The sequence below is a fragment of the Falco punctatus genome (assembly GCF_963210335.1).
Source record: "Falco punctatus genome assembly, chromosome: 11".
NCBI classification, from domain to species: Eukaryota; Metazoa; Chordata; class Aves; order Falconiformes; family Falconidae; genus Falco; species Falco punctatus.
This window is the reverse complement of record NC_137591.1, coordinates 11,095,109-11,122,645: the sequence shown is the minus strand read 5'-3', so window position 1 is coordinate 11,122,645 and position 27,537 is coordinate 11,095,109. Positions and strand designations below refer to the sequence as shown.

The 27,537-nt window shown below is 38.7% G+C and overlaps 1 protein-coding gene across 14 annotated transcripts in view; it reads left to right on the top strand.

The window, feature by feature from the left end:
• MAST2 (microtubule associated serine/threonine kinase 2) overlaps positions 1-27,537 on the top strand; it is a 194,264-nt gene that overhangs the window by 69,674 nt on the left and 97,053 nt on the right. For 7 of the 14 annotated variants that reach the window (XM_080406092.1, XM_080406088.1, XM_080406082.1 and 4 more), the window contains 2 exons: positions 13,251-13,282; positions 21,956-22,162. In XM_080406092.1, coding sequence (XP_080262218.1) covers positions 13,251-13,282; positions 21,956-22,162 — 239 coding nt within the window. Of the gene's footprint in view, positions 1-13,250; positions 13,283-19,773; positions 20,014-21,105; positions 21,139-21,955; positions 22,163-27,537 lie in introns of those variants that run through there. The other 7 variants (XM_080406093.1, XM_080406090.1, XM_080406095.1 and 4 more) reach the window with 3 other exon arrangements.

The following is a 27,537-nucleotide window of genomic DNA, read 5'->3' as shown; positions in this document are numbered from 1 at the left end:
GCTAAATGGCATTGCAAGCAGATTCATTTCCCTTTCCTGTACTTTGCTATTACATTGTATATTTGCCTGTGGGCTTTTTGAGCCCTTTTTTGCTCCCTACATTTCTCAGGCTCCAAAGACTTAATTACCTTGGTAGGAATACCTGAATCTATGAAAGCAAAAGCCTATTGGGTAAGAAGGAAGCCACAGATGGAGATTTTTAGATGGTACAATGAACTTAATTTCCCACTTTTTCCATTGAAATTAATGGAAATTTGTGCGCTGAGGTCTCCACATTGTTTTGAAAATACTATCTTTTTGTCAGTCATTTGCTTTATCAGTTTTATTATCTCTCTAGGACTGAACAGGCAGTGGAATGCTATTTAAGTATACTGAAATTAGCAAAACCTGAGATATTAAGGCTGAAAATAAGGTTTAGTACTCTTTAGTAGTTAGTTTACAAATAATTCTTTCTAGTTTGTTTTACCGTGCAGATTCTGCTTCCTAGAACCAGTGCACATTTAAATGCTCCGTGTACATTGCATTTAATGTTAAACTTGGGTAGAGCGGCTTATAAATATTAAATTAGAATTATTGGGAAAATGAAAAGAATATTTTATTCATCTATAATGTCTATTGATTTTTAAATAAGTAGGCATAATGTCTATTGATTCTTTTTTTTAAGCAAGTTGTACATTGCAATTTAAGCAGACTAGACATAAATGCTGGCTAGCCTTCTTACAGCTTCAAGCAGGGGAGGGAGTATGATTTGAGTTCCTTTATCTCCAGCTGAAAAATATTCCAACACCATGTTAACAAAGCAATGCACTTTCCGAGGGGCTCATCTCCTAGTTAGACAGCAGACTTACTACATCTGAAAACCTGCTTTTTTCTCTGAAGATACGCGTTTTTTTGCCAAACCTCTGATAGTTCTTGTCTCTGTGTGAGCCATCTCAGTATTTTTCTTAGATAAATGTCAAGCTGATGTTTTAATTTGTTTCAAAGAGAAATACTTCTATAAAAATAAATGATCGGCAGAAAAAAATCATAGTCTAATTCATTATTTAAGAAGACAGTGTGGAATTACTAACAGTGGGAAAAAGCCCAAGGCTGTTACCTGTGACTTGTTTTTTTAAATCATATAAGTGAGAAAAGACCATTTAAGATTTTAAGTCACTTAGCATATATGTAAATCTCCAGTAACCCCAGAGGCTGCACTGGGATTACTTAGGGTTTATATATGTTACTTAAGTCCTTCTGTAGCCAGTCATCCGTAATTTCTGGACTAGATGGTGGCTCTGCTTTCCAATGTTAAAAACCAGAATTCAACAAATACAAAGTCCGCATTAAAAATAAACCCTTCAATCCCAAAAGTTTCTGTCTGAAGCTGTCTAAGTAAACTGAAATGCTTCAAATGCAGTGGTGGATTTGGTGTAATGTTTTAGCTTCAAGAATAGAATTTAAATGTGAATCACCATCTTTCATTTTCTTTGCTGTGCTTTTACCTTGCGAGAAACGAAAAAGCGAAAATATGTTAAAAGAACTTTGCACCTGTTGTAATTGGAATTTGTTGGAACTATTCTGTCAATTTCTAAACTGTTTTATTGACAGAAGAAAATAAGTTATCACGGAATTTAAATTTATAGGAGAATGAATGAACTTAATTCAGTTTTTATGTATGCAATGCATGATTTTACAGGACCACTTCAATTCTTTTAATGATCCTTGATTCTGGCTGCTGAAGTTACACTTGTGAGGATTTGGTGAGCACCAGTACAGCTTGTGGTAGCACTGGCTGAGAGAAAACATTAATGTCTAAATGTGTATTAATGAGTTAAACATCTAAAGGAAATAAACTAAGAATTTTCTTGATGGAGAAGACATCATACTGAAGAGCATACAAAAAGGAGGTTGCTATCAGAAAGTTAAATCTTGAGTCTTTCTCTGCAAGCCGTTTAGGTTATTTCTTCACAGTTGGCCACTAAACTTTTATCTTTTTAGCTTTTTCTTTATAGTTTGGTCCCCCTCAAAAATGCAGAATGTTCTGTGAAAAGTCTTACAAGCATTTTTTCTCATTAGTGGGTGTCATAGAAATTGTGTTTTAACATAGTATTATGTTTTAATATCTACAACAAATATCCTTTGTACAAACTGTCCTCATACATGGGAAGCACATAAAAATTTAACTTCTGCTCTGAGAAAAGCTGTTGAATTGGGGCTGATTGTTAGCGGGGTGGGATAGGAAATTGCAACAAAATTTGAAAAACAACAGTGAGAAAGCTTGGTTAGAGATATACAGCTGCTTTTTAGCACCACTTTTGTACTTAACTGTTCTGATGTACTAAAAATTTTCCCGTTACATGGGTTACGCTTTACATGCTAATTTTTCTTTCCAGTATGTGTAACTTTTTTTTGGTTGGATGAAACGTGTATCAGAGAAGCACAGGCTTTGATTTTGCTGTTCTAGTTCTGTAGTACATTAAAGATGTTGAGTTTAAAACAATGTATTGAAGGCTTTTTGACTCCCTAGAAGCTATTGCGAGCTAAATGCTTTAAATTAACCATGCACTGAACTGAACCTGAAAGTATGAAGGAAGACACTGATTAGACCAGCTGTTGTGCTTTCTGTCAGGTTTCAGAAAAGCCCCTTCCCAGGTCCCCTTTTCAATGACTATTTTTGTATGAATTTGCAAGTCTTGCAAAGACTTCAGAAATTTCTTCTGTACCTGTAGGTACAAGCTGGAATATACCTTTAAAACCTGCCTTTGAAGCCAGCACCTGAATGGAAAAAACCTTGCAGTTTCTCTGAAAGGTGTAGAGAATGAGGAGAGCTGTGCGCCCGATAGTATGGAAGAGTAATGATGGTACAGACAGTCCTCAGCACCTGAGAGGCTCTTCCTGGTGATGAAGTCAGTATTTGTTCTAATTTGAAGTATGGTAAAGGACAGAAGACAGAAGTTTTAGACATTGATTAATACCTTTTGTCTTCATATATTTTCAAGAGAGTTCATAATTGTAATTTAAATGCAACAGAAAGAAAATCCTAGCCAGAACATGTCCTTGTAATAGAATCAGCTGTTTCTGTCAGTCCATTACAGAGCACACTAATCGCCCATCAGAACTAAAAGTCATTAGGCACAGTCTGCAGTTTCTCAAATCTGTGCTGTGGGAGCAAGTGCCTGTATTTTACCAGTACTTTAATTGGGGATGAATTTTCCTTTACTCTGAAACAGATCTCTTGGCACCAACTAAGTCTCAACTATCCAACTGTATTAAATGTAAGGGTGTTCAGAAAATCTGTGGAAAGATGTTTTGTGTGTCACATGGTTTTTCGTATAAGAACTCGTAGTGATCCAAAAACCTTAGTTCACTTGACATTTGCACAATTTATGTTATACCTGAAGGACAGGACTGGATGTGTTTCTTTAAAAATATGCCCAGGGATGAAGTCAGTCAGTGCCTTTGGTTCCCAGCTCTGTGTCTCTTGTTTTGAAAGCGTTAGATGTTGCTTTCCGGAGATACGTTGTGCCTCCACTAAGCCTGAAGATCGTCTCGCATACACCAGTATAAATCTTTCACCACACTCAGTTTGATCTGTAAATTACTCTTGCGTTTGACCTAGCACCACTTTGCAGTTTCACGTTTTATATTCCACCTTGGAGCACTGTCACATCTGAACATGACTGGCAGTATTGTTCCCTTGAAATTAAGAGAGTCCAAGATTATAATTTTAAAATTAGGGTAAGGTTGGCCGTTATTATAGTTCTACCTCACCAAAACTGAGAAGACCATTTAATTGCCAATTTTTTTTGTTGGTTTTATGGTTACTTTAAATATTCCAAAGCCGATAAAGTATTCGTTTGAAAATACGTGTGAAAGAGATGATAGGAGAGCATGTTTCAATTTAATGTTTGTTTTTCACTGAAAATGTTGTTTTCCAGAACTCATTATAAAAAGGTAGTTGTAGAAATACTTTGTGTTACAAGTCTGAAATGAGTCACACCAAGCCTGTAACCACCTTTTATTTCCAGGGGATGACAGTCTTCCTAGACACATAATACAAATGTAAAACTTCTCTGGCTATTTGCTTTTGCTGTAAAGAATATTTATTATCTGGGAATGAAGCAACAGAGCTCTTTCTTTCATCACTTCTGTCAAGGTTTTATGTTTCAGTTTGGCTGCAGTTTGGAGCCCAGCAGACATAAGCAGTATCAGAGACCATTCACGTTTGGCATCAAAAAGGGAAGTTAAAATTCTGTTGTCTGCTTACAAAGATGTAAATACTGGCTGGCATCTGCTTATTCTGAATTTTCACATGGTTCTCGGCACGTGGCTTTCTTTGAGTTGATGGCCTTTAACTATTCCTTTGCAAAAAACGATCAGAGCACCCTTTGCTTGTCCCTCCTTCCCTGCTTCTGTTGAGAAGCAAGGATTTGAGAGGGGTAAGCTGAAGTGCCTCATGTAGACTAGCTAAGCAATGAAAAATTACATCTGCTTGTTCTGTAAATAATGTCTGGTCAGAGCAGATGTAATTAACTACTGAACTTAATGGATGCCTCGTGAGGTTACAGATGCTATCAGTCATGAACTAGATGAAGGCAAGGGAGCTTTATATGCTTGGAATTCCTTTTAGGACTAATTACTAAATATCTTTAAAATTGATTGCTTATGCTTTCAATTTCTGAGAGTGTTTTCACATGATCTATGTGGAATGGACTTGCTGCAGCTTTACGGGAGGATGGGAGACACCTCCATTGTTGAGGCTTTTTGAGGAACTAAACAGTTTCTCTTCCCTAGGACTTTCTCCCAGAGCTTTACTATTAGGAAACTTGGTCTTTTTTCAGGGTTTGCCAAGCCATCCATCTGTCTTGGGAGAGTGGTCTGACACAGATTTTCTTTTTGTCTAAATTAGTTAACAAATACGCAATTGTAAAGATAAAATTCTGTTGGTGTGTTGAAAGTCTTAGTCTAACATTGACAAAGCAATTGGTGACATGTGGAGTGCCTCTCAATAACAACCACCAAAACTTAATTTCTGCCTATCTGCTTCCCTAATACTTTAGAAGTGGGGAGTCAGTGGGTAACCAACCTGACAGAATAAACAGATCCCTTTGGACTTTTGTGAGATACCTGCTGATGATGATAATGTTGAGCTGACCAATGTCTCTTTTTCTTGGTTCAACTACAGTGTTGGAGATTGTCTCTTAACCAGTGTATTTCAATAAAATTTTGTTGGTGACCTTTCATCTTTGTTCACAGTATGTATTAACTGTGTACTGAATGGACTGGTGCACTGCTGGTGAGCCAGCCCGGCAATTTTCACGAGGCACACATTGTTTTGTATAACTTTCATGTAGGATAAACCAGCAGGGTTGCCATAGTCACCAAAATTATGCTGGGCTTGATTGTTCGGTTTTAAACTCAATAAGGGATGTTTAAAGAGTTTTATAAATAGTTGGTGGTCAGGTAGACTTGATGTCAGCTGTCATGTTGTTGATTCTTTTAGAAACAACCTTTTAAGGAGTAGGGGTGTGTATAGTAGAAATGACAACTGACTTAATCATGGATTAATATTAGTACGAGCCAACAAGGGAAAGAATAAAACTGGATTTGTTTATTTGTAATGCTCTTGGCATTTTTAGCAGCTGTGATTGTTTCCTTGTGGTCGTTGCATGCCCAGTCTTGAAGGAATTTTTGGTGCAAGTCAAGACAGAGTAATTTTAAGAGCAGTTCCTAACAATAGCGTTACAGCTGCAGTCCTGTATGTCTCTGAGATGCCATTCTTTTCTGCATTTTCCAAAATTTTGTGGAACGTGACCTTTTGACTTAAATTTCTGAAACTGGTGCAGTCTGGCAAAATTAAAGAGACTTTGGAACAGTTGCTTCCATTATTTTGGATGAATGTTCAATGCTGGGCAGGCTCCTTCACATATAGGGTGGATCAGTAATCTGCTTCATGGCCTTGTAAAACTAGAATTAAGTAATGAGAAAGATTAATGAGCTAAGCTGTGCGCTTTACTCCTCTCAATATTCCTTCCCCCTTAGGCTAATCTGTGCAAAAATATAATACATATAAGGAAGATTTAGAGCATTTATTAAGGGTGTTATTTCTCAGATTTTAAAATATAACCTGCCTTTTATTTACGGAGGACTACCATGCATCTTGCTTTTTATGTTGTTGATTCACATGCACATTTTGGGTAGCTGTTAGTGTTTATTTCAGGGAATAAGTTATCATAATGGTCTTTTGAAGCTACTGCTGTTGCAATTTATGGATTGTCTGTTATGAGAGCAATTTCACCTTTTTTTCTTCTGCTCTGCTGTTTTTTCTGTTCTTCTGTGCCAAATATAGGAGTCTGGGTTGCAAAATTCAAGCTGTAATCTTTAAATTTACTTTTTCCTGCAAATGAAATTACATCCTCCAAACGTAATCTTTTATGTGCTACATATAAATTAAAAATAAGTTTGGCAAGTGTATTTGAAGAGGCCTGCTGCCACAGTTGTTTTTAGCCTTGATGAAAACAATAAATTAGTTTGCTGATGTCTTAAGGATTGAACAGCTGAGTTACTGTACCTGCTATTCTTGATGTGACCAGGGTTCTCAGAGGTTGTCTTTAATATTCAGAAACCTTTCGCTATTTAACCCCAGCTGAAAAGCTTAGGATCAAATATGAAACTAGCTATTTTCTTTACTGTGAAAAGAAAGAGACTGCTGCTTGACTGATAGCATGAAATTAGAGTGACCCCGTGCTCTTGGTTCCAAATAACAGAGATAGGAATGAATCCTGTGGAGGAAATGAATCTTGGAGAATTGCAAGTCATTCATTGTTCTGGCTAGCAAGGGATGTGCTGGTACCACCCTGCCCTTGCCTGCAGACGCCTACTCCTTGCATCATCTGTAGCTCAGCTGTGGCAGCTGGTTTATTCCTGGGGTTGGGCAACTCTCCATTTACCCACTTGGGAATGTGGTTTGCATGCATCGTTTTTATTGTCATCTGCCTATCCAAGCCATGATGTGTGGCTTTAGTCGTGTTTGTTACCATGAGTAGATTCAGTCTGGCTCGTGGTGTACTGTGTAATGTTGTATTTTGGGCCTGAAAACATGATGCAATGTACAAAATATGAAGCAGACATTTCAGCTTACATATACATACATACATATGAAAAAAAAATATATATGGGAGTGGGCACTGAAAATATTCTGAGGAAAGTGGGAATTCTTGTCTGTTTTGAGATGTATTCTGAAATTATTTTAGGTCAAGTAACCAATACGCTTAATCTTATGGAAAACCCTGAGGTTAAGTGATATGAAAGGTTAGAGGGCAACTTTTGGTGGCATATATTCTCGACAGATTAATGCACAGATATGACCTGGATCCTTAGCTTTGCTTACAAAAGAAGAACTTTGTGTTACCCAGGCAGGAGAGCTGGTGGGGGAGGGAAAATAATTTGTTGCATTTGAGAATTTTGCTTAACGTTTAAAGGGCTTTTAGCTTTATTTTCTTCTGCAGTAACTATAATTTGAAATAAATCCAAAGGCTTTTTTTTTTTTTTTTTTTTTTTTTTTTGCTGACTAGTAAGGGATTTCTAAGCTGAAGAGAAGAGAAAGGCTGGAAGATGATAAAATCTTTAAATGCATCATTGGCTGATTCATGACCTGTGAGTTTGAAGCTTGATATAAACTGATTATTTAGAGAAATAGGGTTGCCTGTTAGTTCAACAGCTGAGGTTTTTTTCACTGTTTGTTTTTCTATGTTAATGTGCTTTGCAAATGGCATTTTTTACAGACAGGTAGAGAACTAACCCAAATAATTTGCTTTGAACTTGTAGTACATTTAGGTTAACAGCTAATCAGTTAACTATTCTAGTGCCATGCCCATTGACCCAGAGGCTCTGGCACCCTGTCACCATGAAGGGAAGGGCAGTTCCAGACAGTTTGGCTGGTACTGGGAATACAGGAAGATGCGCTGGGACTAAGCTATCCATGACAATTCAGGATTTGTGTGATTGCACGCATAAGTTCTGTACAGTGTGGGGAAAGGTCTGGGAATTAAACTCTGTGTCCTCTCAATATTTTGAATGATTTGGCAAGAGCTTGGGTATTCATTTACAGTATTTTAAGTATCTCTGTAGCTATGCAGATGATCTAACAGTAGGATCCTGAATTTAGTTTCTAAAAAGTCAGTAAATTATAGAAAATACGCAGCATGTTCCATAGGTTAAGCCGACATTCAATACAGATACAGCTTTAGTGTTGCTGTTTAAAATTCTTTGCTGATAAATTTGGGAAACAAGTTCAGATGTAATCATTTCTAGAGAGAGAAATTGAGAAGTAGTGTTTCTAATAACCATTTACAATGATAAGGTGAAAAGAAGGAAATTATTTTTCTTGACAGATTCTGATAGGAGAAGCTTAGTGCAGGGTGGGTTTTTTTTTTAATCACCATGCAAAATTTCTTTCTGTTAATCTGATGGATGGATTACGGTTTGTCCTTGCATGGCCAGGTTGTATTTTCCATCAGAACTGGAGATTCCAACCCTCATTATATCATTTCTGTAATGCAAATGGTTATGTATAGAAAGAGATTTAATTAATCCCCTGCTGGTTGGTAGTATACCCTAAAGCAAACATAGTCAGCAAAGGAAAAATATTAAAACATGAGTGCACGGTACCAGGTCAATGACTGTCAGTGGAATTTCATCATCTGTGAAATATTAACTTATTAACTGAAATGTATTTACTGTTACAGCTGTAAAAATATTTGTCTGTTGTCCCAACTGGTATGATAGTGAGCTACCTTGCAAGAAAGCCAAGGTCAAAGGCAATCTGAGGACTCATGCTGTCCACTCTGGCAAGAATATGGAATATCCTGAGTGTTGCGATGCTTCTCACTTTGATTTGAAAGGACTACATTTAAGCTGCCATCAGTGCAGACTAGCATCCAACTTTGCCTGTGGGTCTGTGCCATATGCGCAGCAACATATTCAAGGACAAATTACAAGACTGAGAGAAAGTGACAATTTTGAGTGATAGGCTCCTGTTTTCTTCACACTTTTATAACGTTAACGTATCTGTTTAAAGGATATGGGTTGTATTGTAGGTCAGTGAACAAACAGATTTCCAGATTTTATTTCCATCTCCTATTGTGTGCATATACGTATGCAAAAAGCCAGCACCCTCTGCTGCCTGAAACATTCCTGTTTTCAGATGCAGTTTCTGTATACAAAAGATCACAATAGAATAAATTTTCAGTATCTATGCACTAAACAATATATTATTTAAACAGAAAAGTGATGCTTAAAATGGCCAGTATATTTTCTGTTCTAGCTTCCGAGCTGCCTCAAAAATGATGGGTCCAGTGAGGATTGAGTCCTATTGTGAAACCTGAACCGTAGCATGTTACGGTGTCCAACTAATTTTATATCTGCATGATCTGAGATGATGAACTTAGGATAAAAGGAAACAAATATAAGGAACTCTTTTGAAGGAGGGTATTTGAACCAGCTTTTTAGAAATTCCATGATGCTGAATTTCTTTCACAAGGTTCATTTTTAACTGGTTGTCTGAAAATCTGCTGCTGCTTTTGTTACACGTTTAAAAATTATGCCTTGAAATATGGAACTGATACAAAAAATTAACTTTCAGAACAGTCTGTTCCTGTCATTTGGGTACTGCAAGATTTAATACACTTCTTATTTTTTTAACATCTGTGAAAGCAGTGGAAACAAATAACTGCTTTCTGAAAGTTCTGTGTGAATAATGTGCAACAATCTTTTAAAATATTCTTATGCTACTTATCACTTTGTATAAATCAAGTATAAATATAAGCCTCTATTTTAAGGGTTATATTGTTGACCTAGAGAGCAGGTGATGTGGAGGCTGGCTGAAGTAATAATGGTAAAATATATAGGTACTAGCAGCACAAGAGCTCAGGGAGGCAGATGTGCTGTCAGAAGAGGCAGTTTGAAATTGTGCATGTCCATGTGTCATTTTCATCAGAAGGGGTGATCTTAAATGAAAAATGTCCTTTAGGATATACTAGTGTATTTACTGAAAGGATTACGGCTGCACCCTATAAATAGCGTTTCAGACCAAGTAGTCACAGCTCAGCACTCTTTTATTAGTTATCTTATTAAAATGTGATTTTATTTTTTCAGGATACATGGACATGTGATGCCAAACTCCTTTGTGGGGTGGATGGCAACCAGTCAAATCACACCACCTCCCTCATTGTTTACTATCTAAAACGTTTAATCTGTAGTATAAAACTGATTCTGAGTAGAGTTTCACCTTTATAGGGTACCGTTGGGCTTTTATGCTTTGCATAATTATTTAATCAGTGGTTTTGTCATGCTACTTCATATGTTTGAAACAACTCTATCTTTTTTAGAGGTAAACTCTCAGTTGGGTCCCATTGCACACATTAAAGTGTTAAGCCATCCCAAGACCCAGCTGAGTCTCCACCCTGCGAGCACATGCCTATCTCTGGTAGGCATTTCATTGTCTGTTCCATCCCCTGGGGATCCTTGATGTTCCTCCTGACAGTGGACATCCTCAAATAGGTGACCTGAAATGTGCTCTCTCCTTGCTTCCATGTCCAGGCATCTTCTTCCTTTTTCTTCCCTGGGATGTAACTTTTTTAGACACTGACTCAGTGGTGATTCAGGAGAAGCAAAACTCATAAGTACGCTGCTCACAGTTGTGTAACTTCCAGCTGTGATGCTTTTGCATTGGCCCCACCATTCATGGTCTGGTTTGGAGAGCTGTAAGAAGTGTTGTTACCAGCCCTGCTTTGGAGAAGCAGAAAGGAACGAAAAGGCTTCTCTTTTCTCCAGAGGACAGGAAAAGTGCTGTGGGAGTTGGGGCATGGCTTGATGTGCAGCTGGTAGAGTTTTTGAAGGGGATTTTAAGACTAACACGCAATGAGGTGTAGTGGAACAACAGGTATAAAAATTGATTGCTTTGATTGTGCTCTTTGTTGTCAAGACCACAGAGGTATTAGATTTGAACTACTGCCTATTGATTCCACGGCTGCACTGTGTTTGTCAAGGTGGAGGTGCAGAATGAAAGCAATTGCTACATGGATAGAATAATATTTCAATTGCATTGAGATGTCATCTGCCAGTACTTTTTTCCAAAGTCAGTTGATCACAGATTTCAAGGGATGGTTTCAGGAGCAAAGCCCAAGTCAGTCCTTCCTTTAATCTTGCATGTATTTAATCCTGAATTAGCTACATTATAGGAAGTATTAAAGGCGATTTTGTGTGAGTAAACCAAGTGTACAGTAAAGGAAAAGAAGAGGTTTGTCCATTTGTTAATGGACCATGATTCCCATGGTGTACGCCTGTAAGTGACCATTACCAGAGCTGTGCTGCTGCAAGGATGTGTTCTCCCTTTAAGTGCCTTTTCAGCTCTAACGACTAGAGCAAAGCTTGTAAAAACGAACCCTAAAAGCTCAAAAATTAGAAGGTAGATGAAGAGATTTAAAGGTCAGTGTTTTCCTTTTTCAGCCAGTACCATGAAATTCCGGGGCTTTATACATTCATTCTGAAGATTTCTGGGTCTGCATGTGTTGGAATAAATGGAAATGTGTCATTTGAGTAGAAAAAGTGCTCTCTGCTAAGCACTTTTGTTACACCTGGTATTCTTTAAAGAGGATAAATTAAATGCATCTGTTCATATGATGTAAGAGAGATATATGCATACATATGTCATACGCTATATACACCAACAGTATAATACATAATATCTAATAACAATATCTTACGTATTTATCCATTTGCAGTGGCAAAAAGCAGTTGTTACTACATAGACTTCAAGGTTGGGAACCAATTCTAACAAATGTGACTGGAAGAAGTACCTTTTTAGAATATAAACCACACAACCTGTTATAGATGCTAATGATTTATTATCTTACATACTTGAAATGTTTTGATTAGATCTTGACAAGTTTGTCTGATGACAGGAATTTATTTCTTGATGCTGTAAGCTGTCAGCCTTGTGATAATTCACACATGAAATTTGCTCAGCACTGTTAAAAGCTGTAATGAAATTTGCAATTGTGGAGTACTCGTACTTGAAAATAATAACAGCATGTTTAAGAGTTAATGATTTTTTAATTTTTTTTTTTAGTTCTAGTAGCTGTAACTTTTTGGTATTTTTAAAAAACTTTGCCAAGTTGTGTCTATGTGTACCTTAACACAGGAGCCATGTTTGTCAGTAACACTGTTTATCATGAAAGCCACTAGTTACACACATGTGGAAAGGAGGTTACCCCTTTTGACGGATTTGGGTTGTTTTTCTATTGACTTTTTTCAGCATTCAGTGAAAAGGCTGATTTTTTTTTTTTTTTCCCTAGTGGGGAACAGCAGGTAGATCAGCGTTCCGAAAGGCAGGAACCGATGCACTGCTGCTGCCCGGGGCGTTGTGGCGGGCAGAGGGGAAGGCGCCTGGCTTCGGCCCCGCCCCGCCCCGCCCCTGGCAGGGCTCCTCCCCCCTCCGCGCCCCGCTCCCGGCGCCGGGAGCCGGCTCCCCCCAGCGGTGGCCTGCGGCAGCGCAGGGCCCGGCCACCGCGGGAGGGGGCAGCGGCGGTGTGCGGGGCCGGGCGCTGATAAACGAGGCGGCGGCTGGCTGGCTCCCGGGGCTGTGACCGCCGCTGCCCTGGGGATGCTCGCGGCCTGTTTACTTAAATCACCCCCTCAGAATTCCAGGGCTTCCTTTGCTTCTGCTGCTTGGGTGCGAAGTACCGCTCGTAAGTGGGAGCTGCATGTCATTGGCCTTGGATTTTTTGTGGTAACATGTAACACAAGTGATGTGTACGCTTTACAAAAAAACCAGCAAAGCAAGATGCGTTCTGTCGCATGAATTTTTCCTTTTGGTGAGAATGTGGGGACATCCATGCAGCAGGTGCTAGGCATGTTGTGTACCACACTTCTGGAAGTGGTTTGGATGGGCTGCTGGTGGGGTACGTAGGACGGAATTAATTACTGCCGTATCTGTGTTTAGGCCTGAACTTCAGTTACATTTGCTCTGTTGAGCGCTTGTATTTTAGTGCCTGCTAAGGCAATGTCATGCAGGCAAGGTGAGTAACTTTGGTACCCCACGCTGCTGCTCCATGCATCCCTGCAGACTCACCTCTTCTGTGCACTGCAGCAGTTACACACTGAGTGTCTGAAATGGCCAGATTCTTATTAATTTTGCCTCAGTCATTTATTAATAAATAAATAATAACAAGTAAAATTCACTCAAGCTTTTCATTTTTTTTTTCCAGAAGGAGCTCAGCCTCCCCAGAAGAGGAAGCTTGTAAGTATAATTATTCTTTGTTCGTCACTTGGTTTGTTTTGAGCTTATATAGCTCTTCAGTTGTGGAAATAATTTAAAAGGGCATATACTCTGTTTGCTGTTAGCAGTTTCAAGAAACTGTCATGCACTTGGAAACGGCTAGCTTGTATTTCTCTGAGACTGAAGCCTCTATTCATTTTCTTAAGTGTAGTAGGAAAAGTAGTGGTAGTGTAAGCTTACTTCTAATTATCAGCTTGAGCTGATCCTGGTATGGAAGTAGCTGTGGTATTGAGTGTTACTTGCACTGACATCACTGAAGTGACTCCATAGAAGTCACTGATCGTTTGTGTGCTATGGACAACTTTGATCCGCTGCTTTTCGAACAGTCTGTTGACAGAACTCTGAGCACACAGCCCCTGGGCCACGCAGGTCCAGGTAGTTGTGGAGCAGTCAGTGTAATAGAGATATTTTGACCAAGTAGCAAATGTCAGGAAAAGTAGGCTTTTAAAAATGGGGTTTAAACAAAGAACAACTTTTTAAAAATACATTATAATGTTTAAGGAATTTTATTGAACTAAATTGTGTTTCAGTGATAGGACAGTTTAGCTTCTGCTATGCCTGCAGATTTATGGTGGAGAAATTGCATTATTGATTGCATTATATAAAAGAGAAAGCTTTTGTACTGGCTGCTATCGCGTTTTGATTTAAAATTGTTTCCCAAAGCTTGTAGACTACAGACATGAGGCTCACAAAAGCATATAACCTTTCTTCCTCAGGTTTCTGGCTCTAATGAGAAATGATTTTCAGTCTTTCAATGTAAGCTATCCTCTTTGTATAAGAAACAGTGTTTGGAAAATGCTGTGTAGCGCCAGTGATTCAGGGTTGAACAATGCAACAGATCAAAAGGCCTTTTTTTAAAAATGGGGCATGACCAGACCTTTTTGTTTAGCTCATATGACAATGGTAAACCAGTCAGGGAGTTATTTAAAGAACATGAAACACTGGCTGATTTTATTTTTTTTTTTTAAACCAGTATGCCTTAGAGGTTAGCTTAACTATATTTGATACATTTTTAAGAAAGGTGGTGCTCATGATTTGAAGATTGTGATGGTTCTTTGAGCAAATGGTGGGGCAGTGAGTTACCAGTAAGTTTTTTGTTTAATGTCACTTAAGATACTTTTGTACAAAACTTTTGGAATTGGAATTGAGGATGCCAGAGATATTCCCTTCCCTCGTTCAAGCATGGAGGTGGGTATGACACAAAACTACTCGCACATTTACATTTGAGATGTCTGAGATACAAATGAAGTGCTTCAATTGTGTAGTGTTTTATTTAGTAGTAACTAAAGCAAATGACTGAATGTTTTATTTCTATATTGACTTAACACCTTCAGTTTTCATTACTTCGCTTAAGTTTTCCACAACTGAGTGCCTTTTAAGCCATCATGATGTGAAGAACTTTAGCAAGCTGTGTCAAGAAGATCCAGGCCATAAATTTTAAGCACAAGGTTGTAGCTGTTAGTGACACTGAAAATCTATCAAGAATTGAAGTGTCTTCAGTTAGTTGCCTGTGTTATCATGTTGATTATTCGATTGCAGTTTCTGGAATTACAGATTCTGTAGTCAATTCTGCCAAATAATTTCTTTCTGTTTGAAAGGTGTAACTGTTTAAGAAGTCAGGAGTGCATTGTGGCTCATGTATATTTGTGTTGATGCCGTACTGTTAAGTGTATAGGCTCACTGAGAAGGGTCTTGTGGAGCTGATGTACATGATTTGCATATCCCAGTATCAGAGTGCTTACTTAATTTTAACAAAATCCACTCTTAGTCTTTGAAGCAGGAATTACAGAAATTTATGTCAAGAAAGGGAATAATTATGTGTGTGTGCATATATATGTATGTTAAAAATATACATGTAATATGGATAAATCTGTTCATTCTGTCAAAAAGGGTAGCCTAACCACATGCGCTTAAATATACACTGTAGATAGTTCTCAGTTCTTGAGGCTTTTCCTCTGCTTGAATTGTCTTAACAGTGAACGCCATAAGCAAAAATAAATTCTGGAAATAAAATTTATTCTGAAAAGCCGTTGTTGTGCTGTAGCTAATGAGTAAGGATAGTTATGGATGTACCTAGGTCCTGATTCATTGACTGTCATTCATTGACTTTTGTTCACCGACAGGAGCAGAAGCAGGAATTGACAGAAGGATGAAATATCTGGCTTGGAGCCAGAAACCCTCAAGAGGTGCATCCATTTTCTGCACAAACTCCAGCCTTTGTAGCAGTTCAGTAGCAATTGTATTACACAGTATCCAGTACAGAGCCACCCAGCATTTTTCTGTGTGCTGGTCTGGAGGCTGGGGTGCATTTACTACTGTAAAAAGATTGTATTTGGGGAGGAAGTAATTATTTTCCAGCCAGCCAGAAGTGGAACGGAAGACTTGATTGTTGCTGCTTGCTAGGTGATTGCTGTGTGGTTGATTGGGTTAAGAGAGTTTTAGTCTGTGGATTAGCTAGGATATTTGTCATTGCTGAACGGAGAAGGGAGAGCTCTTCTTGATAATGCTTCTAACTTTTTCTTTTATCTGACTCTCATTGCTTCGTATTTGCCTGGGTCAGCATTAGTAGTCTCTGTTTTTCCGCAGGAACTGATTGTAGGCATGGACAGCAACAGTTGCTATGCTTGTTTGTATTAATGAAAAGGAGTGGAGCTGGATGTCTCGGTATTTCTGGCAGGAGAGCATGAGGGATTTTATCACCTAAAGAAGGTCTTGGGTAGAAGCTGAGGAGAATGAGTGGTAGGATGGAGCCTGTGAAGTCTGTTTATTAGTGACTCTGCTTCCATATTAGCAGAAGGGAGCACAAGCACACTGTAAACGATGGCTTTGCCCTCGGAGGTCTTGCAGTCTGATCTTGAAATAATCAGTACAGAGTGAGCAGGCATGTAAAACAAATAGGGGAATTGTGTGCAGGGTGACATGAAGAGGAATGCCTGATTATTTAGATACCGTTTTGTTGTTAATGTGCTTAAAGTGTTTGTGTTTCTGTAGAGGGGTTATGTTTAATACACTAAAGGAAATTACACTCAGTTGTAGGCTGCTAAGAGATGAATAATACAAGTATGAGTACAGGAACAAGTAGTTATGTTCTGTCTCTGGTGTGGTTCAATAATCAGGGTTCAAAGTTTTCCTTTAATAAATTATGCATATAAATGTATGGGTTATGTTTTTCCATGCTTTCTTCACAAAAAATAATTACTATTCATTAATATTTTCTTTAATTTCAAGTAGCGAATGTGAAGTGATAGACCCAAACTTTGATCTCCATGCTATTAGTGGAAGTGGTTTAATTATTTTCAGCCACTACCCTCTTCTGTTCTTTTGGTGCTACAGCATGTACAGAGATTTGTTTTTGTATTGTTGGCTTCAGCTTTCAAATGGTTTTTGATGTGCACCTGTGTGTGAAGTGCACTAGAGGTGTTCCAGACTTGACAAAGGTGCGGGCTGCGTGGCAAGACCAGGCTTGTGATGAAGCACTTGTGTGTGTTCATGTGTGTAACAGAAACTTGGCATCCAAAAGAGCAGGCTGTGGACTGCAGATTTGCATTGTGGCTGCAGGATGCGCAACGTTCATCGTGGAGCTCGCTATTTCTTCTGATTGCCTCCTTGGCAAATCAGCAGTCACTAAATCGAGTTGGGGCTGTATTTGAGCTATTTTTTTTTGTTGTTCAGTACCCCATTTGTTTATAACATGAACTTCATTGACCCGTTCAGATTTTTTATAAAAATGTGGGTTTATATTGGAAATCCTTGTGGTTTTTTAGGCAGGGTTACTAACTTGGGTTGCTGTAATTTTTGTACTATCTAAAAAATGTAAAATTTTCTAAAAAGAGAATATTGATTTCCTGCATTATATCTGAAGTTGAAAAGAGTATTTTTTTTCAGCAAACTAAATTTGAAAAACTAGTTTTTAATTTCAGATGCAAGTTACTTTTGTTAATTCTTTCCTGCTATCAATCATCTCTATCAAATACAGTTTTAAAGTCTGTGTATGAACAGAAAAAGAACATGGAGGCATAAGAAACATGAAAAATAATGGTAATTCAGAGTATCCAGTAAAAATACACATTTAAATAAATCAAATATTGTAGTCTGCTGTTTTGATGGTGATAGGTGCTGATAAGAAATAGTATTTATGTCAAGTTTTTATGTCTATCTTTATGAAATGTGGTAAGCAACATAATAGTGTTTGCTAAAGATATGTGTAAGGCTTTTATGGTGGTCTATTCCTTCTAATCTCTTTTTAAAGCAATTTATGTCCACTGTGGAGATTGGTTTCTCTTTTTCTCTCCCTCCTTCTCTGCTTGCCCGTTCTACTTCTAAATCTCCAAAGCTTCTTAGTTTCTACAGCCCTAGACATTTGATAGGGTGTTTCATTAAACAAGTCTTCATCATAATTTGTTAAATTTACCCTCAGCTTCCTGACGGTAAAATAACATACAAACACCCCAAGGAATTTCTTTGGGAAGAATATGCTGTATACCAGTTTATATCGGTTTCTACTTGTATTCTTTTCAATGCTTCGACCTTGGAAACAACAAGTTTGATGGCAGGGAAAAAAACGCCTGGCCTTTAGTGCTGGTTTATGTCTTTATCTTGCCATGCTCGGGTGCTGTGGGAATTTCCTCTGTATCTGCAGAGAAATGGAGTATATCATTCTGTTTCTCTTCATCTTGGCGGGTAAGCGTTTCTGCTGGGGATCGATCGATGCCGTTTCCCTGCCAGGAGCAAGTGTGGTGCCTCAAGCGTGGAGAAGCCAAAGTGCTGGAAATAGAGTAAAAAAAAAACAAACCATGGTTCTGAAAAGGAGTAGGGAGTTTTGCTACTTTTGAACTCTTGTTCTGTCTTGGATCTGGAAATACAGTAAGAAATAATGCCTCCATTCAATGCTTTCTGCGTGTGATACTTTTTATAGAGAAAGAGGTGGTATTTTCTAACCACTCCATCCTTCTCTGAGCTGCGTAGAAGCAGCTCACAAGCAGTAGATCAAAAATAACCCAGTGCTCTTAAGCTGATATGTGGGGCTGGCTCTGGAGGTGGAACGTGCTGAATTATTCCTGCAGGGCTCTGTAGGAGTGTTGCTATTCATGTATTTGGCTTTAAAAATAATTTGAAAGCATTGTTTCTATAAAAGTAGTATTATAGTGAATAAGGGGAATTTTAGTGTTATACATATATTGTAATCTCAGAGACAAAGAATTTATGGAGGTTTTCATCAAGGATTTAAAAGTGAGAAAAGTCTTTCCTGCGTTTTTTATTATCAAGTTTCCACTACTTAATCCAGGTTCTCATTTAATAGGTATAATAAAATTATACATAACATACCGATTTTGTACCTTTTGTTGCGTGCTGTGCTTTCTCACCCCGAAGGCACGACGTGGGGGGGCAGGGGCTCTGGTCGTTTAAGGAACAGCCACCCTTAGCACCCTGGCCCTTACTTCTGAGGCTGGCGGTTTGTTCTCCTGATGGGACATGGTAGAGAGATGGTGACCTTGTAGTGTGGGGCACTTCTGCTGTGATTTGAGTCACGGGAACCTCTGAAGGTAGGAGTTGTAATCTGAAATTTGACTTGGTTGCTGAGTACTTGGGAAGATCAGTCTTTACCTGCCTAAATACAGTCTTTAACACTTTTAAAGTCTATCAGAGATATGTATTTGGATTTTTTTTGGGGAAAACTACTTTCTTACAAATACACACTTAAAAAGTGTTGGCCCTCATTTTGGGGCAGTTTTGTTAATAGCATGAAATTAATTTTGAGCTTGTTGAAAATGCCATTTGCATACAGAAATGCAGCCATTTGCTAATGAAGGTGTTCAGACTGTGCCCCGCACTACATACACTCCCCCTGCTCGATACCTGCTCCCCCCCCCCCCAGCATTTGGCTCCCCAGGCTGCTGAGATTGCTCTTGCTCTGTTTTCAGTGCTAGAATCCATCAAGTTTGTAGCTGAAACACAGCTTGGGAGTCGCAGGAAGATGTTTTAAGATTAAAGTTGTGCGTGTTCTGAAGAGGATTGATTTCTGAACAAGGGATGGTTGGTGTGTGCCCCCGCCGGTGGAGAACAGCTGCTCGGCACCGCTGATGACTCTGCAAGGGCTTTGGGTGGGAGCGGTGACTCTATTCCTATCGCAGTGTGAGTTTTCAAGCTGCTATGTGAGATTTCTGCCAGAATCCTTTCAAGTGTGCCATTGCTCCCGTTGGCTTGAGGCTTTCCTTTTGATTTGGTGAGAGTGACTGTTCCTGCTCCTTGTAGCCTGGGAGAAGTTTGTGGCCGATTTGCTGCGGGCTCAGCCGGTGTCAGGACTGTACCGCTGGCTGTGTGACAGGTCAGATGGCTAGGTTGTGTCTTGGACTTCTCTGCACCTTTGTCTCGTACTGGTGGGCTTCATTTCCTTTTTCTGGATGCTATGAATAGACTTGTGGAAGATTTTTTATTTTTTTTTAAATAATTAGGTTTTTGACGTGATCCGTGTGATTAATCTGGACCATTACTGAACTCCTGAGGTCTCTCTGACACTGGGGGTATATGAGGAGCTTGGAATTGCGCTGATTGTTCTGTGCTCTGCGTTGGAGTGATAACGGTGGGCTCTCCTTCTCGGCTCTAAGCCTCTTATGCTGGGAAGAATCGTAGTCTATCAGCACAATGATGAAACGGAGGAAACAGAGGCTTGGAGCCCCGTCCCTGCGGATCCAGTAAGGACTGCTGTGAAAAATATAAATTGCTCTTAAACATTTCAAATTGAAATGATGACGAAAAACAAGCCAGAATTTTCTGTGGCCAATAGATACTGCTTTTATTTGTTAGAACTTTATCTGTCATGATTATTTGGCTGTACATGAAATTTCATTTGGAAGCTTTAACATTTTACTTTTGTGGAGCATTTACCATGAAGCATAGCCAAAAAAGAGCAATATTTAAATGTTTTTAAATGGAATACATTGTGGTTAAGTTTGGTACCAAGTATTCATTAAGGCTGTAAAACTGAATGTTTGTAACTCTTTCTAGTTTGATCACTCTTCACATTTAAAAAGTACTTTGAATAACCTGCCAGAAAGCTGTCACGGGGCTCAAATCTCCAGAAACCTTTGCCACCCTTATTATCTTTTTAAATTAAGAATGCTATTGAAAACTTTTAGATTTGAAGCAAAAAAAAATCTTTATTTACATTGCCACATTTATTTCTACAAATGAAATTCAAACAAGCAATCCCTTTGTAATGTTTGTGTCCTTTATAAATGCTTTGAAATCTATTAATGAAAATGTTATTTATGTCGTTCATAATTATATTTGTTATTACTATTACATAAAATTAAGGAAATTGTATATTTAATACTATGTTTATAAGTAGAGCAGCTTAAACACATCTATTCACATAGTGAATGGAGGAGCATGGTAAGAGGCAGGCTTAGCCTTTTCTGTCTGCAGACTATAAAGCTTATCAGATATTTAAGCAGAGAATACTAGTGGGGAGGATTTCCAATATGTAAAGGTTACTTACTGATAAGTGTTTGGATTCATTAGAAAATTTAAAGCAAGGAACGATGCCAAACATGCTTGTCTTCAGGACTTCCGGTGTGAATAGTCTGAATACTAAACTGAAGCAAGCCCCAGATTTCCCTTTTGGTGACCTTTATGTTTAAATATGGTAAATAGAGACTTTTTTCATTCCTCAATCAAAATGAAAGTTAGTGTTGTAGGAATACGGTGGCGCTAGTTTGTATTCTAATGCATAAGCACACTTTATGATACCAATATTTGTAAGTTAACTTTTACTTTATTTCTAGTGAAGGACGTGTCATCGTGTATAGTTCAATAAAGTAGGTGTTAGAATCTATTTATTTTTTTTATGTTTATGTAGAAGTCTGCAGCTTTTTGGAAAGCAGCTACTTTGAGAAATTTTCTGTGTGTATTCCAATGCGTGTTGGCTGCTAACCCCGCAAAAGCAATATAGTTTACAAAACTGAGCACTGAGCGGGAAATCAGTGTCCTCAGCTGTAATCCTGATGCTACAATGGATGTGCTATGGACGAGCCACTTAACCTCTTTGTGCCTCGGTTTCCCCATTGCTAAAATGAGAATAAAGCTATTTTGCAGTGCTGCTTTCAGGCTTAATTAGTTATCGTTCTAAAACATTGTCAGAGCTAAATGTTGTTTTCTAGTTAATGGTTTATGTAACTCGTGTTTTCACAGTTGGGTGTTTCTGTTGTTGCCACAGCTGTGGCATGGAACCATGGCTCCCAGATTGAGAAGGCTGTGATGTAAATGGTCCATGTCTGTTACTGGTGCCATTATCAATTTGTTATCTTTTTCTCAATTAAAACTTTTACATTAAAGACTGACAGTGGTGCATATTCCAGGAAGCCTGGGAATCATTACAAAAAAGGATTTGGATATTTCCAGATTGGAAGATTTTCATGGTGGAAAAATAACATTGAATAGATATTAAATTGACTGGAAAATACATTTTGGTTTGGATGATAATTGAAAGGATGACTTTTGACCACTTAGTTTATTGCATTTATTAAGAAGATATAACTTGTATTTTGGAATTATCTTTTATTTTTATTCATTGACACAGGAGTTGTGATATTGACCCTGATTTTTTTTTTTTTTCCTACTGTGGTACCTTGTCAGAATCTCCTCTCCTTTGTTCTCCCACTGCCGAGGAAATGATGTTCATCAGCACATGTTCTCTCCTACATCTGCTCCAGGTCTGCAGCATCTTAAATTCCCATTTAGTGCTGACTGTGCACTTGTTACTTCTCCTCTAGTATTTTACCTGAACTCACAAGCCCAGAGCAATCCGTCTAGTCCATGCTACAGCCATCCTTTTCAGTGGAGGTAAGGAGAGGTATCAACTAGGAATTTCTAACAGTTTGTTGTTGGTATAACCATTTATAAACTTAACAGCTTTGTAGTTGAAGTTAATAACGACTAACAGAAGGGAACAGCCTTGTAGTCATTATTTACTTCTAGCCAGTTAGCATTTGGGTTGATGTTGCTCGTTGGTATAGATTTTGCTAGTTCTTGTGTAGTTTAAGGCCCTGTGTAGGGAAGATGAATGGAAACCTACCTGTGTGTGCATGCAAATTCCTGGTTGTACCTTGTGCTAGCTTCTGAGTACATTTGCAACTTGCACTGTGCAGCAAAGGAACCCTTCACCAGGCATGTCTGGTGTCAAGAGAAACAGCTTAAAAGTAGAACAGCCCAGAGCGGGGTACTTAAAAAGCTCTGCCTAGAACAGTGGTCCTGTGCTAATGTACTGCACGCTGTTCTGTTCACTGTAAAACCCACATTAGTTTCTCACAGAAGCAAGCTGGCTGAAGTCTGTCTCCAAGCACAGGCTCTCCAAAGGATAGTGAGTAAAAGCAAGCCTGTTTTTAGCAGGATTAAATGTGGTGTACAAGAGTTTGTAAACCAAAAAAAAAAATGTCCAGACAAGCTCAGTTTGTATTAAAGCATTTGAGAGTGTGGCTGATGTATTTTTACTTCAGGATTAGCTCTTCCTCTGCTTTCTGCTCCTATGGAACATGCATGGCCATCAGCAGCCCCAGTGGAAACCTTCAGCTTCTTCACTAAGAGGAAGCTTCACCTAGTGAAGCTCTTGAAGACAAAAGCTAACGGGAGCTAGAGATCTTTGTGTGCGTGCAGTTACGAAATCGGAGCTCAGTGGTACTTACTTAAAACTTGAGCCAGCACAGGCATCAGAGGGTCTGGTTTTGAAGTTCACATGCTGCAGTGTGGATGTAGCTGGTCAAATTTCAGTTACTCATCAGGTGGTAATGCAATAGCCCCTGGATCTAGACTGGTATTTCAGAGGGAGATGGCTCTTGCTGGCCAGCTCTGGTAGGAGTAACCAGAAAATGTGAAGTTGAACTATTTTAGGCATCTGTCCCTCTAATGGAGAGTAACATATATTACATCTGTTGAGTGGAAATCAGGTTGTCAGCAAAGGCGAGGGATGTTGCATGTATCTGTACTCCCTGTGCACTGGAGAGGTGCTTGCCCCGCATGCCTGCTGCTTTCCCTCCATGTTGGGCAGCACTTGGTGAAAATTCTTAATTAGGTGCTCATTTTGGCAGCACTTGCAGTGACTGAAGAGCAGTCTCCTACCATTTGAATGTCACTGTCATCAATATAGTTTTAAATTAATTTTTGTTATTTAAAGGCTGGTAGTGGGTAATGTTCCTTTACAACAAGGGTGATTAAATGCAATTAAATGCTGTTTAGCACTGGGGCTGATTAACAGACTGTTAAGTAACAATTAAGTATCAAAATTAGATTATTTTTGAAGTCAGTTGAGAACTGTTCTTTTTGGAGAGGAGATGTAATGGTTATTGACGATTTTCAAAAGCCTTTTTAGTACTTTTTTTCTCTGAGAATCCTTCAATCTTTGGGCTTTTGGTATGGGTCAGTGAATAATTCTCTGTTTAAGAACAGTTCAAATAAAAATCTTAGTGTCAGGTTATATTCCACTGTTACTTTGGGCTCTCCTTGATAATAATGCTTTTCACATATGGGGACCTTCCAGCCATCTGCTTTCTAAATACCGAATGGTTGATGATTCACAGATACATGGCTCGGTGTAAGAGCTGAGGTCTACTATAATAACTTTTTATTTTTGTCCTTGTTGCTTTCACCTGTGCAGCTCTTGATCCTGTTTTATCCGGTCTTTCTTTGTTGTAGTTCTGTTTACTTGGTTACAGTGCCAGTGATAGCCATTCCTGCTCGCTTAGAGCAGAGGTTCATCTTGGCAAGTTACTGCGATCATTGATCTACTCAGCTTAACACCTTCAGGTTAGCCAGGCAGTGGTTCATTTCCATGGCTATTATGCAAGTCATACTAGGAGCTGGTGGAAAATGTAACTAGAAAAATCTATGCCTTAATTTTAAAAGTTTCTCACCTTTCACCTGTGTTATATTGGCATTTGCAAGAATCTACATAGGTTTTCCCTTCTTGCCTGTGCTTCGTGGTGGTGTTGATACTTTTACGTAGGCAGATGAACACCTGTTGGTGCATCTGACACAAAATCAGATAGCCTGGAAATTCTGAAAGAATTAATCTAGTTAAGATTGAAAATATTTTATACATAACCTTTGAACAATTGAAAAGAATGTAAACCTTTCAAAAGAGTAAAAGGAAATGTGAAGTGGCATGATTACAATAAAAATAAATTGATAGAGGTGAAATAAGACTGCTGTAGTTAATACAACTGTGGGTTGGAATTAAGGTCGTGTATCTTTAGGAAGAAAAGAGAGTGATGTCCAAAATTAAACTGAAGTATTGAGTCTCGTATTTGGGATCTGGCTTGCACTCTTTTGTGGGTAGCAGGGAAGTCAAATTACTGAAGAAGAAAATGAGGCCATGTTTCACAGCTGGTCCTCTTTATGAGTTGGCAAGGCTCTGTACACCCATATTTGTCCTTTAATTTAATCAAAATATGGATTTACAGCATTTCTTGATATCAAGTTGCTTAAAAGATGTCATGATTTAATTGTTCTAGCTTGGAAGTGATGGACCTTGAGATTAAAGGAAGGTGCATTTCTCCCTATTTCAAAAACCTTTGCACTCTCAGCAAGATTTAAGCTAGTTTCAGTAAGTTTAGAAGTGTATTAATTTGTGGTGACAAGGATGAAAGTGTTCAGGTGCCATATTTCTGGCATCTCTCGGTACTGCAGGTGAGGTGAAATCTCAGTGGAAATTTGCTTTATCCTAACAGATCAAGGGAAGAGTTGGGTTCAGCTGGATTATTCAAGGGCTATTTTCTCGTGCTATTTCGATTTCGTGAATTCATGCCAGTTGTGGAACATGTTCTTATAGGGATAGATGGTAGAGATTATTTTTATAGGAATGTTTTCCCTTGGAGGTTCTAGCCTTAATAAAGTCTATTGATACTGGCTATTAATTTTTTATAGCTTTGCAGAATAGTTTTATAGATATTTTTTTTCCTAGCCTGTACAAAATCTGGTCACCATTTGTGAATGTGATGGTAGTCAGATCCTTGGTGTCTTACTTAAGGAAAACAAAATGGGAAACCTAATATTGCTCCAGAATACTCAGTGCTTGAACACAGTACATAATTACGTGATCAGTGTGTAATTAAAATGGTACAAGTTTTGTATAATTAGGATTTTATGGACATCTGTGATATAATTTAAGAATATATTAATTTATTTACATAAAAAGCCTGTTCCAGGAAACAATCATTTAATCAATAACTGTGGTAAGCAGCAGGAAAGCTTTATACATAGATGTTCAGCGCATGTACTGGTAGTGTTGCCTGTCTTTATTTAAAGCCTGTTTTGTGTAAGCTGTTACAGTGGATGAGGGGAGACCTATATTTAGAGCTATGGCTTGTTTGGGTGTGTGAGCGCGGTTTGGTGTGCAGTGTCCTCGGTGAGGCTGCTCCGTCGCAGTAAACAGACGGACTTCCCAGGCGCTGCAGGGGGCCGGTCAGCTGGCCATCACCAAAGGGTGGGAATGGAGACGTTCACCTTGTTTGAGTGGGGTCTCCTGTTAGGCTGCGCTTCTTTTTCTTACATACCGGACTTGATGGTGTGTCTTGATGAGGGTCTTGTAACTCCAGTCTTTCTACTTCAAGGCAGTTGCAGAAATGCCTTCCATAGTATAGGGATGTATTCTTGGCATGCACATCCCCAAATCACCCGTGTTTTGGTTTCAAAGACTACATACATTTTACAAGATCAGGGCAGCACCTGTAAACAGGAGATGCTCTATAATTTCAGGGAAGATAGAAAGCATTCCAGAATTCAGACTTAATGAGTTTTTTAATATTTTTACTTTGAAATACCTCAAGGCTTGTCAAGAGTTGGTGATAGTTTCCTATCTCTACTTAAAATTCCATTTAGTTTAAAGTCACTTGATACAGGTTTTAAGAGTTTGTTTTAGTTAGAAACTCCTATTTGACAAATGTCAGAGGATTAATGAAGAGGACTATATTCAGCTTGAATGACATTTGGAAATAGTTCTGTTTTTGCAGCAAGTGATATCCTCCTGGTTTAGTGCTTGATTTGGAACAGGTTCTGCTTTCTTAAATGTGCTAAATAATTGGTCAGAGTTGACTGCAAGATAGTATAATGTCACTTTTGGAAACAATGTAGATAAGCAATTCAGGAATAATGAGTAACAGAACAACTTTGTGAATATATCATTATGCATAATGTGAAATGGTGAATTTTGAGTAGGTAATCTTTTGGCAACTGAATTGTAATCTACATCTCTCATTGAATGAATGAGTTTCCCAGAATCCATTTCTTTTTTAATGGAAATTTTTCTCTTTATTCCTTTCCTTTTGTACTAGTTATTATTCTTGGGAATAGTTTTTCCCATCTAGGAGATGGAGACTACAGGGGACGGGACATATTGGTGATACCTAAAACCTGACAGGCTCAGAAAACATTTTGTCTTTCTTATGCTGATCAGAAACTGCTTGCTTGCCACATGGTTGGAAATAGCAAGGTGTGGTGGCCTGAATGTTTTTTCATGCGAAGGCGGTGTATAAATGCTAACCCCCCTGCATCCTGTCTGGAGCTGCAGCAGCAGAAGAGTTAAACCCTGGGGTCTGGAGCCCGAGGTGTGAATTCTTGTCTCCTTCCAGGCTCGCTGTTTGGCTGCCCGCCGTGGGACCACTTGCAAAGCATAGAACCTGGTGGGTTGACCTGGGAAATCAGAGGCTCCCAGAGGGGGAGTATGTACTTGGGACTTCAGAAGTTGGAGGGCTTTAATGTTTGCTAGCCACTTGTAAACCAAGCGGTTCATAACTGGTTTTTCTATAAAATTATTTTTGAAGGCTGGTACAGCTGTGTATGAGCTGACTTATTTACTACCCCGGCACTATTCAAAGAGTTTGGGATGGCTGGGACAACATAGCAACTTCTGGTGAGGAACGAAAAGCTCAGAAGGTTCTAAGTGACTGTAGTAAATATTGAAGCTTTTCTTTCTCTGTCTTTATTCTCAAATAACAGTGATTTCCTCAAATGATAGTACTGTGCTCCATTCTGTACAAAAGTCTTCCTTCCACATAGCCTTTCCCTCACAGACCTTTTGATCTTGAATGCAGGTACAGAAACAACCTGTGCGCTGAAGGATTCCTGACAAGGGAATTCTGAGAAAGAAGTGTATGTTCTTAACCAGGCAGTCAGGTGTTATTATTGGTGATAGACAGTCCCCTGCATTTTCCAAAACTTTTTAATTG